Here is a 12,862-nt window from a genome sequence, read left to right on the forward strand (position 1 = left end):
AAATGATTTTGTAAAGTGTAATTTGTGTACCAAGGGTCATGATAGGTTGTTAAACGTATCATTACGATGTTATGTTTTGATTAAAACAGAGTTGAAAATGTATTGTATTAATCGGACCTAACTAATAAAAAAAAAATGTACTCTGTTTTTGGTTAAACGGATCGGGGTTGTTACAATCCCTATATATAAGTATAATGTATTAACTATTTAATACTCTACATGTTTACTAGTGCATCGCTAAAAAAATCTACCTCCTATCAGTTACCCTCCAAACAAGTTTAAGAAACGTAACATTGGGAGTGAACTTATCGATCATTTAGTTATAGTAACAAAATGAAGATCTTTTTTGTACTCCGTAGAATATAAACAGATTAATTATATTAATTATAAGTTGTCAATGAAAATGTCTTCGCAACATTTATTGCGATACAGTGAGAATGAATGGGAAATGGAGAAAAATACTTGGAATCTTTTTTGTTTTCTGAAGACTAGATTGAAATATTTTGGACCCTAGTAAGTAGTGGACATAATAATAAAAAGTAATAGAAATATTAATAACCATTATTGACACTAAAAAATACTCGATCCGTAGAAAAGAATCTTCAATTATATTTGAATATTCACGTAACTTACTCGCTCTATAAATACACGTTACATCATCGCCGTAAGATCATCAATCGAGTAGAATTTAGTTTCTGAAATGGGAAGTGTTGAAATGGAATCACCCACCCACAAATTAAAACACCAAGAAAAAGAAGAAGATGAAGATGAAGATGAAGAATCTCCAATCGAAGAGGTGCGATTAACCGTACCAACAACCGACGACCCGACCCAATCTGTATGGACCTTCCGAATGTGGGTTCTGGGTCTTATTTCATGTGTTTTGCTGTCTTTCTTAAACCAATTTTTTTCCTACCGTACGTCGCCGTTGATCATAACCCAGATCACCGTTCAGGTGGCCACACTTCCACTAGGACGGTTAATGGCGGCGTTACTACCCACCAGTAAGTTCAACCTCAAAATTCCGGGATGTGGGTCCTGGAAGTTATCGTTGAATCCGGGACCATTTAATATGAAAGAGCATGTATTGATTACCATATTTGCCAACGCCGGCGCGGCTTTTGGAAACGGATCGGCCTACGCTGTTGGTATCGTCAATATTATAAAGGCGTTTTACGGCCGGAATATTTCTTTCGTTGCTGCTTGGCTTCTTATCATTACAACTCAGGTTAATTTATTTCATTCTTTCTACAATTTGTTATTATAACCTATAATAAATCTATCTCCTTTCTTGCGTACAAGTAAATAAATAATTATAATTAATTAATTCAATTCCAGTATATAAGTTTTTTTTTTATTTCTTTTCTTTTCTGAATCTATATGTAATTTATACAGTATATGTATATCTACTACTAACCGTATCTTATAAACTCTCATAATAATAATTAATAATAATAAATGATTACTAATAAAATAAATAAAGTAATATAATTACTCCTATAAGAACATGCATCCACCTAACAGAGCTTATGTTGAATAAACTCTTTATTAGTCCATATATGATATATATAAGTATATATATTTTAGTTTTATATATATAACCGTAAATATATACTCGGTAATATGTTTGCATTAAAAACTAAAACCATAAACCATTTAACATCACCGAAGCCCAATATCGCCGAACTATATTGACTCTGAATTCGTGGAGTCAAAGGTAGCAGAGAAGTGCTAGGGCTGGCAATGGATGTCCGATTCAACGGACATGACCGATTTCGAGAATTTCAAAATCTAGAACGAAGCGGAGAAAAACCCTTTTCTCCGTGAATAATATAAACTATTTAAAACACAACTAACGTTACATGAATACACATAATAAATATAGCATTAGAATTACAATACCGTAATATCTAACAAACAATTTTTGAGGCTCTCATCGCATTTTTTTTTTGTAGCAAATTGTTTAATCATCTTCACAATGTATACTCTCCAAAAAATAATTTCAACTTAGTCAACCCATCATTGAGTTCACCTTCCCTTTTCAACGATGAACATGAACTAATTGCAACAATACTTTATAGTTACAACAACATACAAAATTACAAAATTAATAAGAGTATAAGTGAATAACAATAAAAATTAAAAAATTAATATGAGTAAAATTAAGAGGCAATTGACAATTGAACATGAGTAAAACAAGATAAATGTTAGATCGCGATTCGCTGCTATTTTTTTTGTAAGTGTATTTATTTGTAAATACCAAAAAATAAAAGGTAACTGTTGTTGAATAGTGACCTCGCCTATGTATTTGTAAATATCAAAAAAAAAAATTATGTTGATGAATAGTGACCTAGCCTATGTATTTGTAAATAAAAGAAAAAAAAGTTACTGGTGACTAATAGTGACCCAGCCAATCAAGTGGCTAGGTTCACTATCATCCTTTAGTATATAGAGGTAATTAATATACAAATATTTACATCGAAAATTAATATGAGTAAAATTACATACATATGTATGAGTAAAATTAACAAATTAATAAGACAACAACCTATTAGCTAGATAGAAGGAAATTTGATTTAAAGATTTGTAGGCAACGTACGTACAGTATAAATGACAATTTATCATCCACGCGTATTTATCAACCGAAATATATATATATATATATATATATATATATATATATATATATATATATATATATATATATATATATATACACACACACACGAATATATTTATATATCATTATACATGTACACTATAAACTATTAAAATTTTATCGTAGATCGTAAAAATACAACTATATATAGTATAAAATTCATATATCTTATATATAATACATATATTTGTTAAAGATTTTTTGATAATTTCATTTCATGATAAGAATATCTTTAAGAAAACTTCACATCCAACGTATATCTGATAACCCGCTTAATCTAACAGATATGGATATGAATGGATAAATAGTATTTAAATGGATATGAACATGTATTTAATAAATTAAATGGATAGCGATATTGATACGGAATCATCTGATCCACATCCAATCTATTATCATAGGCCTATCTTGGTTTTCATTTATTTTTCAAGTGTTATATACGGAAGTACTTAACAACCTTTTCCAACGTATACAAGAGCCTTTTATAATTAAAAATCATAACGGATTATAGAGCTTGTAAGATCAGATGCAGTTACAGATGACAAGTTGTGTGGGATTTTTTATAAACAAAATATAAATTACAAATGACAAGTTGTATGTGATTCTTTTTAAATTTAATTTAAAATTCAAACTTAATATAAAAGAAAAAAAGAATTAAGATAAGATGGTGTAGGAGGGAGGGGGTCCTGAAAGTTGCGCTCCAATAAAACAAAAGTAACGTGAATTCAATTGTGGGATTTTTTATAAACAAAATATAAATTACAAATGACAAGTTGTATGTGATTCTTTTTTTTTTTTTTTTAAAGGCAAATTATATATATATATATATATATATATATATATATATATATATATATATATATATATATATATATATATATATATATATATATATAGAAAAGAATGTACACAGAGAGTGAGGTAGCCGAAGTAGCTACCCACATTGGACACTGAAGTTACAAAAACAAGAAACCCGAGGAATAACTACACGATACTAAACCCATTACATTTCACCCCGGATCAAAACTAGATCCAAGTGCACATGACGATGTCGGACTAGTAAGCCAATGATGCCAAGACATAGAGGAGTTTCTCGAACGGTTTTTAATCCACTCAAATGATTTCACTTGTATCTCACTTATGATCTTCGATGTAGCCCATCCGTCCTTTTTAAAAACCTTTAGATTTCTACTTTTCCAAATCAAATAACACGTAACCCACACAATTGCTTGCCAAACTTTCTTTTTTCTCGAATTCTTTGTTGCTATGCAGAACCTTTAATCATCTCCTCTAGCGTGGAACTCAAGGGGAGGGGAAGATTCCACCATTTAAGGATGCCAGACCAAATTTCTTTGGCGGATTTGCATGAATAAATGGCGCGATCAACCGACTCGACCACATCATTACATATTGGGCATAATAACGTGTCCAAGTCGATCCCCCTCCGGTCGAGTTCTTCTTTTGTTGCTATTCTTTTTCTTAAGACCCTCCAGATGAAGATACCAATCTTTAACGGAATGAGATTATTTCTGATTGTAGCCGATGGATTGGATTCCCTTGTTATTAACTTGTCGTCTATCGTTTTAGCCATCGATTTTGTGACAAATAAACCACTTCTATCACCCGAGAATTTCCACTTGCTTGCTCCGAAACCTGAGAACGAGGCACTTTTAATGGTGTTTATCATGTTAGTAAGTTCTCCGTGTAACCTTCCTGTAAAAACGCGCGTCCAGTCCCACGTAAAACTCCATTCGTTGTTGCAAAGTGATACTCTGCTGCTGACTTCAGTCGCGGGTTGTGCTTCCAAACGAAACAGGCGCTGAAATGACTCCTTGAATGGTACAGGAGATGCCCATCGATCGAGCCAAAAACTTATGTCTCTGCCGTCACCTATCTCTCTTGCGAATAGTGTTTTGACATCAATATCAATCTTACGCAAATCTTCTCCAATTTTGATGATGTTCCTCCACGCGGTGTTCTGTTTCACAATGCCATTTTCACAATTAGTACCCAACCCCCCGTCCCTCCCGTATATGCTTTTAATGGTTTTAACCCATAATGAGTCGCATTCTGTATAAAATCGCCACCACCATTTGATAAGTAGTGCCCAATTTTTTGCTTTGAGACTCCGAATATTTAACCCGCCCTCTTTGTAAGGTAAAAGAATTGTATCCCATTTAACCCACGATAGTTTATTATCAAATCCCGACCCACCCCAAAAAAAACTTACGTCTCATACCTTCGAGGAGATTGATGATGCAAGAAGGAGCGCGGAACAACGAGAAGTAATAAAGAGGGAGACTAGTAAGGACCGCCTTCAGAAGTGTCAACCTACCACCGAATGACATCGTCCTTGCTTTCCAATCCGACAAACGCTTACTAAATTTCTCGATAACGGGGTTCCACATTTCTTTCTTATTTAGCTTTTCACCGATCGGCATGCCAAGATAAGTGAAAGGAAAGGATCCCGGATTGCACCCCAATTTTTGAGCCATATGATCAACCTCGACCCGAGCTACCCCGATGCCATATAAGTGACTTTTTCGAAGATTTATTTTAAGTCCCGACACTTTCTCATAGCATTCAAGGGTTTTATGGACATTAATAATATTTCTTTTACTCCAATCCCCGAAAAATATTGTATCGTCCGCAAATTGAAGGTGTGAAATATTGATTTTGTCTTGGCCGATTTCAACACCCCTTATAATCTTCTTGTTGACCGCAATATTGGCAAGGATGTTAAGCCCTTCGCTAGCTATAATAAAGAGGTAAGGTGAAAGTGGATCCCCTTGACGAATCCCCCTTTTAAGTCGAAACTCCTTTGTAGGTGAACCATTAACGAGGACCGAGATGGATGCGGATTTAAAGCAAGAGTCAATCCATTTTAACCACTTAGCTCCAAACCCCATTTTTTTCATGACATCAAAAAGGAAGTTCCAACGTACACTATCAAACGCTTTCTCGAAGTCCGCTTTGAATATGAAGCATTTTGATTTATTATACTTGACATCCCCCACCAACTCGTTAGCTATCAAGATACTATCGAGGATCGATCTTCCTCGAATAAAAGCACTTTGCTCCTTACCTATAAGTTTTTCAATCACGATTCGGATCCTATTAGCAAGCAATTTTGACACAATTTTATAATAGCTCCGAATGAGGCTTATGGGCCTAAAGTCACGCAAGTTGATTGGGTCGTTTATCTTTGGAATAAGAGCTATGAACGAAGCATTACAACCAACTGTGATATCACCACTACTCCAAAACCATTGAATCGCTTTCAACAAATCCTCCTTAATTACATCCCAAAATTTATGATAAAAGTAAAAATTAAACTCGTCGGGACCCGGTGCTTTCGACACACCACACTCTTTAACGGCTAACCACACTTCCTCTTCACTAAAAGGAAGTTCCAAGGCTGTTGCATCGTCATGAGAAATAACCGGAGTGTTAAATCCTTGAAAGTCTAGGTTGTGCTCGTTTGTATCTTCATAAAATGTCTTGAAGTATCTGAAGACTTCATCCTTTATCTCGTCCGGATTTTCTTGCCACACACCGTTAATATGTAACCCTCGAATATTGTTTTTGTTATTTTTTCTTTTGATGATCGAGTGGAAGTATTTCGAGTTTTCATCACCGTCGACCGCCCATTTGGTACGAGCCTTCTGTCTCAACATATTACGTTTCACACGATCCTTCTCAACCCAATTATTTCTATTACTTAACCATTCTTCTCTTTCATTATCAGTGAGTGTCCTCTTTTCTGCCTCAACATCCCAAAAGTTACACAACTCGTTTAGTCGTTTTAGTTCTGAATCAAGCTTACCATAGGTGGTGTTGCTCCAGGCCTTGAGTTGTTGTCTGACGTTTTTTAGTTTGTACCTAAAGGCAGTGTCAGGACGACATGGGGGTATTGGTAAATTCCAGGCGTCAAGAATGATTTGGGCTGCCCCATCTGCATCGATCCATTCATCAAATACTCGTGTGGGCTTGGGCCCAAAATCAGCCTGTCCGTTCTTTAATAACAGTGGAGTGTGATCAGACAAATTCCTGTCTAAGGCCTGAACAGATAGATCGTTCCATAAAAGAGCAAAGTTTTTAGAAACAAGAAAGCGGTCTAGCTTACTAAAACGTAATCCATCATCACTGATTCTTGTAAATTTACGCCCTGATAGAGGAACCTCAATCAAACCATTGTCGTTAATGAATTTGTTGAATTTCGCAGCACGACTAGGAATAAACCGTGTGTTTTCTCTTTCATTTATGTTTCTGACTTCGTTAAAATCACCACAAAAGACCCACGCGACATTATCATAAGAAAGCAATTCATTTAGACTCTCCCAAAATTTCTCCTTTTTTGTGTCACTGTGAGGTCCATAAACATTCACAACCACGATTTCAGTATCATAGTTTGAGAGCATACCTTTTATCGTCACATAGAATTCGCCTTCAATTGCACAATCCACCTTGAAAACATTGTCGTCCCACATCAATAAAAGACCCCCTGATCTTCCTGTGCATTCTTTGAACGCATATTTAACATGCTGTGACCCCCAGATGTTTTCGATCCAACAATCATTGAACATCCTTCGCTTGGTTTCTTGTATGTGATTCTTTTTAAATTTAATTTAAAATTCAAACTTAATATAAAAGAAAAGAAGAATTAAGATAAGATGGTGTAGGAGGGAGGGGGTCCTGAAAGTTGCGCTCCAATAAAACAAAAGTAACGTGAATTCAATTGTGGGATTTTTTATAAACAAAATATAAATTACAAATGACAAGTTGTATGTGATTCTTTTTAAATTTAATTTAAAATTCAAACTTAATATAAAAGAAAAGATGGTGTTGGCTCTATGAGTCTAACTCTCATTCGTGTTCACGTTTCATTTTGTTTTGGGTTATGTGATTGTTTTATTGGGGTCATTTGAGTTGATTTGTCGTGGTTTTTCGTGTTTAGTTTTTTGTGGTGTTTGTTGGTTAGATAGTTTATATTTTGTAGGTGTGTTCTTATCGTTGGTGCCTTTTCTAGCTTCTTGCTAGTTGTATTTTATTTTTATCTATAAAATTGCTTGCCTTTAAAAAAAAATATAAAAGAAAAGAAGAATTAAGATAAGATGGTGTAGGAGGGAGGGGGTCCTGAAAGTTGCGCTCCAATAAAACAAAAGTAACGTGAATTCAATTGAGTTGTTTTCACTTCACTGTCAAATTCAACTCGTATATCCCTAGATTTTTCATATATACCTTTCAGGATAAAGTGTAAATTTTGATTAAACTTGAGTTTTTTATTTATTGATTTGTTTTAGTAATTATGTATTATCTTATAACTATAAATTATAAATACTACGTAGTATACTATAGTAATAGTAATTATGTAATCATGCTAACCGCCATCATGATGTCAACATCCGTAATTTTTTTTTTTACAAATGCTTTAATCTTTTTTGTTGCATATATTCTATTAGTGAAAGTGTGAAACATGAATAGTGATTTTAATGATGTCAGTTGACATAATCGATTACATCTTCTTTTTAAAAAATTTAGGTTTGTTTTATTAAAATTTAGAATATGAGTATATGTTTTAGGATAAAAGTTATTTATACAAATATGTAATTTTTGTAATAATTATGTTATGATTATATACATTTATCGTTAATTTGCGTATTGTAGTTAAAAACTATTAAAATTGTGTTTAAGTATAAGATTAAATAATTTCATACAATAACGCGCGGTCACTTCTCATTCGTTTAAGATATTATTTCAAATATTTGTAAAAAAAATATACTTAAATTAATATCCATTAATCATCTGTGCTAAGTTAAACTCTTAATTATTTATAGAAAATACCATAACCACACAATTTTTTTTTTTTTAAATAAATCCTTTACACAATGACATGAACCGGTTGTAAAGTGTAAACAACAAGAAGCAAAAAAGAGAAATAAATTTAAAACATGATTGGTATATTTTAGAATCCAATTTATTATGTGAAATTTTATTGTATAGAAATAGAAATTATGTGACTATAGCGTTAATCATATTATTTACTGCTAACATGTATTATTGGTGGACAGGTTTTGGGATACGGTTGGGCCGGCCTGTTAAGGAAGTACGTAGTTGAACCATCACACATGTGGTGGCCCAGCACCCTTGTCCAAATCTCTCTTTTCAGGTAGATACATTTCACATGAAACTCGGCTTCATCATCTTATAATCGAATTCAAATCGATTCAAACAAATACGACGTATATTTTATTTTATATAACTTACGTTGGATATTATTTGCCATTTCATTCACTCCAATTAAATATCTTTATGGAATCTTTGACAATTGACACCATCACCGGTGACTTAATTAGATGATTTGTATCATGGACCTACTCACTTTTTTAAATTGTTTTGTCGTTTACCTATCTTTGGCTATATCAGAGTATTTTATTACAATAATAAATTAAATTAAATTAAATTAAATTAATGATGTTATGAAGAAAATTTGTTTATTTAGGGCACTTCACGAGAAAGAAGATGAAGAGGAAGATCCAGCTAATGAAAAGAAAAAACGCATGTCACGATCAAAATTCTTTGTAATCGTTCTTGCGTGTAGTTTTGTTTGGTATTTATTTCCGGGGTACCTTTTCCAAACCCTGCAAAGCATTTCATGGGTATGTTGGGCCTTTCCTAATTCCGTGACGGCCCATCAATTAGGGTCGGGGTTCTCTGGTTTAGGGCTGGGAGCCTTCTCATTGGACTGGGCCACAACAGCTTCTTTCCTATTTAGCCCACTTATTTCACCATTCTTTGCAATAGCAAATGTATTCTTTGGGTATGTTTTGATTATGTACATGGTGATTCCAATATCATATTGGGGACTTAATGTTTACAATGCCAAAAACTTCCCCATTTACTCGGCTGATCTGTTTACTGGGAATGGGCAGCCTTACAATATCACCCAAATAGTGAATAGTAGGTTTGAGATAGATAAAGATGAATATGCAAAGCAAGGGAAAGTTAATCTGAGTATGTTTTTCGCTTTGACTTATGGTTTTGGATTTGCTACCATTGCATCAACGCTCACTCATGTTGCTCTTTTCTATGGAAGGTCAGTATCTTAATTAATCACTTTTGATTTTTACCCCGTGCTTATATGTCTAGTAGTTAGAACGCCGACATGTGGCATTTAACATATAGTTGCATACATACATATACATACATATAATTATTAAATAAATATTTATAGGGAAATATATTACCGTTGGAAAGCATCAGCTAAGGGTAAGGTTGATGTGCACACAAGACTAATGAGGAGGAACTACAAAGATATACCAGCATACTGGTTCTATGTGCTTCTAACCCTCACACTTTTAGTTAGCCTCGCACTCACTATCTTCATGAAAGACGATATTCAAATGCCCTTTTGGGGACTATTATTTGCGGCTCTCATTGCTTTCCTTTTCACTCTCCCTATCAGCATCATCACCGCTACAACAAATCAGGTAGATATGTACCTAGCTAGCTACTGCTGATCACGTGTTAACTCAAATATTTTTACTTTTATTTATTAATTCTTTAGCTATATAAATATTAATTTCCTCCTTCAAATATCTACCTCTGATATGGATCTGATCTTCACCTAGCTAAGGAGTATATCTTTTAATCTATTTGACTCACAAACGTCAATTTAATTGGGTGCTGATATATATGTAATTAATCAGACACCGGGTTTAAATATCATAACGGAGTATGCGATGGGATTAATATATCCTGGAAAACCCATAGCCAATGTGTGCTTCAAGACGTATGGTTACATGAGCATGCTTCAAGCCATCTCATTTTTAAGCGATTTTAAGCTTGGTCACTACATGAAGATTCCGCCTAGATCTATGTTCTTGGTTCAGGTACAATTACAACAAGTTTTTGTTACAAATTCATTATTATCATTAATTTATTATTATTATTATTATTATTATTATTATTATTATTATTATTATTATTATTATTATTATTATTATTATTATTATTATTATTATTATTATAGGTGACATGCATACATAAATAATTACTGTAGTTATTTATAATTGTTTGCAGTTTCTTGGAACAATAATAGCTGGAACTGTAAATCTTAGCGTTGCTTGGTACCTTTTGAGCAACGTTGACCAAATATGCCACCCTGATCCAAAGTCAAATAGCCCATGGACGTGCCCGAATGACCATGTATTCTTTGATGCGTCTGTTATTTGGGGGTTGGTGGGGCCAAAGAGAATCTTTGGTCCTCTTGGAAACTATGGAGCTCTAAATTGGTTCTTTCTAGGTGGTATCATCGGGCCAGTGATCGTATGGTTATGTCACAAGGCATTTCCGAAAGTGTCATGGATCCCCCTTATTAATCTTCCGGTGCTCCTTGGTGCTACTGCGTATATGCCTCCAGCAGCCGCTGTGAACTACAATTCGTGGATATTAGTGGGGACCATTTTCAACTTTTTCGTTTTTAGGTACCGCAAAATGTGGTGGAAGAGGTACAATTATATCCTTTCGGCTGCTTTAGACGCGGGTGTTGCATTCATGGCGGTTTTACTGTATTTTTCGACTGGATTAGAAGACATAAATGTACATTGGTGGGGGACTGATAATCCGCAGCATTGTGATCTTGCAGAGTGCCCAACTGCCAAGGGCATACCTGCTGTGGATGGTTGTCCTGTATTTTAGATTATTAATTAATAATTCAAATTTTACATGCTCTCTCGCGCAAGAGTGTGTGTGTGTGTTTTTCTTTGTGAAAAGGCTAAAGTAAGAAGGACGATGTTGATTTATTTGTAACTAGTGAAATGACCCGTGGAACCACGGTTTGTTTAAACGAAACAGTTTAATGATATGTTTTAGGTATTAAGTGAACGTAAATGTTAAAGTTATTTAGTTTAATAACCCGTAGAACTACAGAGTCCGACTAAGAAACTCGCCAGCTGAACATTTCATCAAACACCTAAAATGATATTAAACAATCCACATCCAATCATAAAGATAATATTGATTATCATTTTATTTTAAAAGTGTAAATTAAAATATAAATTTAGAATTTGTTTCCTTCTGCCTATCTTTTATACCCTATCGTACTCAATTCAAAATAATTAATTAAAATAATTCAATATTATTTAATTTTAATAATTAAAATATTAATAAGATTTAATAATAATTAATTAATAATATTAATAATAATAATTAACTAATAAGATTTAATTTTAATTCAAAATTATTTAGATAAATGACATCACCCATCATGCTTAGATTTTTTTTCTTTTTATTTTTGATTTTTTCTTAACAAATGAATTAGTCTAATAATGACATCATCATTTTAGAATTTTAATAGAAACTATAGATAGATACGTACGTACTAATGTGAAGTGAAAGTAATTTGAATAGTATAATACTCTATATGGTTTAATGTTTTTGTAAATAAAAGAAAAACAAAAATTGTAATAACATTAGGCATAATTCTAGCTACATATAATAAATATATTGTAAAATTAATTGATTTTTCTACATTACCTATAAGAAAAACAGTAAACCACTCTATAGTGGGAACTAGAATCGGAGCAACCCGCGCATTACTACAAACACGTTTTAGTTTGTTTTTTGTGTAGTTAAAAGCTTTAAATGTTGTATGACTATAGCTATTTACATAACAAAATAGCTTTACTTGTAGCTATCGGTAGTAACAAAATGGCTAGCCAGAAGTTTCAGAGACAGTTGTAATTGCTTTGTGTCTTTGAGATGATGGGATAAAATGTCAGTAAGATACATATGATATTAGATACTATTGTTGGCTTTGTGGATACTTACGCTTGTTCTCTTTCACCCACCAGGCATTTGCAGCGATGATTGCTGGTTTCGGTAAGGAGTTGAAGCTTTCGATATCGAATTCGATTTTTTTATCAATCAGTTCTATCGTGTTGTCACTGAAATCGTATAGAGAATAGTTAATTTTATTCCCCTAGAATTAGTCATTGGCTTTATTTTAAAATAGTAGTATGTATTTTGTTAACTTACTTTAAATCGGTGATGTGATTAATCTTCGGTCTTTTTGATTTTTGTTTGTCGTTCTGATTTGTTTAATCTTTTCGACATCCTGAATGCAACCAATGTAATTTGTTTCATAAATTCATATTGTTGTTAGTAGTTGGACTTTCTTAAATTTTAATTGTCATTGTAGTA

General features: G+C 33.1%; 1 protein-coding gene across 1 annotated transcript; it reads left to right on the forward strand.

Moving 5' to 3' along the window:
- Positions 1–586: 586 nt before the first annotated feature.
- Positions 587–11,739, forward strand: LOC139848332 (oligopeptide transporter 4-like). Its single transcript, XM_071838063.1, has 6 exons — positions 587–1,228; positions 8,731–8,828; positions 9,162–9,755; positions 9,894–10,149; positions 10,369–10,551; positions 10,742–11,739. Exons 1-6 carry the CDS (start codon positions 701–703, stop codon positions 11,357–11,359), a joined length of 2,277 nt encoding a protein of 758 aa, XP_071694164.1. The 5' UTR covers positions 587–700; the 3' UTR covers positions 11,360–11,739.
- The last annotated feature ends 1,123 nt before the right edge of the window (positions 11,740–12,862 follow it).

Source organism: Rutidosis leptorrhynchoides, chromosome 5 (genome assembly GCF_046630445.1).
Source record: "Rutidosis leptorrhynchoides isolate AG116_Rl617_1_P2 chromosome 5, CSIRO_AGI_Rlap_v1, whole genome shotgun sequence".
NCBI classification, from domain to species: domain Eukaryota; kingdom Viridiplantae; phylum Streptophyta; class Magnoliopsida; order Asterales; family Asteraceae; genus Rutidosis; species Rutidosis leptorrhynchoides.

Excerpts from the sequence above, each read along its gene's own strand:
- LOC139848332 (XM_071838063.1), top strand. The coding sequence starts at position 701 with ATGGGAAGTGTTGAAATGGAATCACCCACCCACAAATTAAAACACCAA. Across the intron at positions 8,829-9,161 it reads GTCCAAATCTCTCTTTTCAG|GGCACTTCACGAGAAAGAAG; the intron begins GTAGATACATTT and ends TTGTTTATTTAG. Across the intron at positions 10,552-10,741 it reads GATCTATGTTCTTGGTTCAG|TTTCTTGGAACAATAATAGC; the intron begins GTACAATTACAA and ends AATTGTTTGCAG.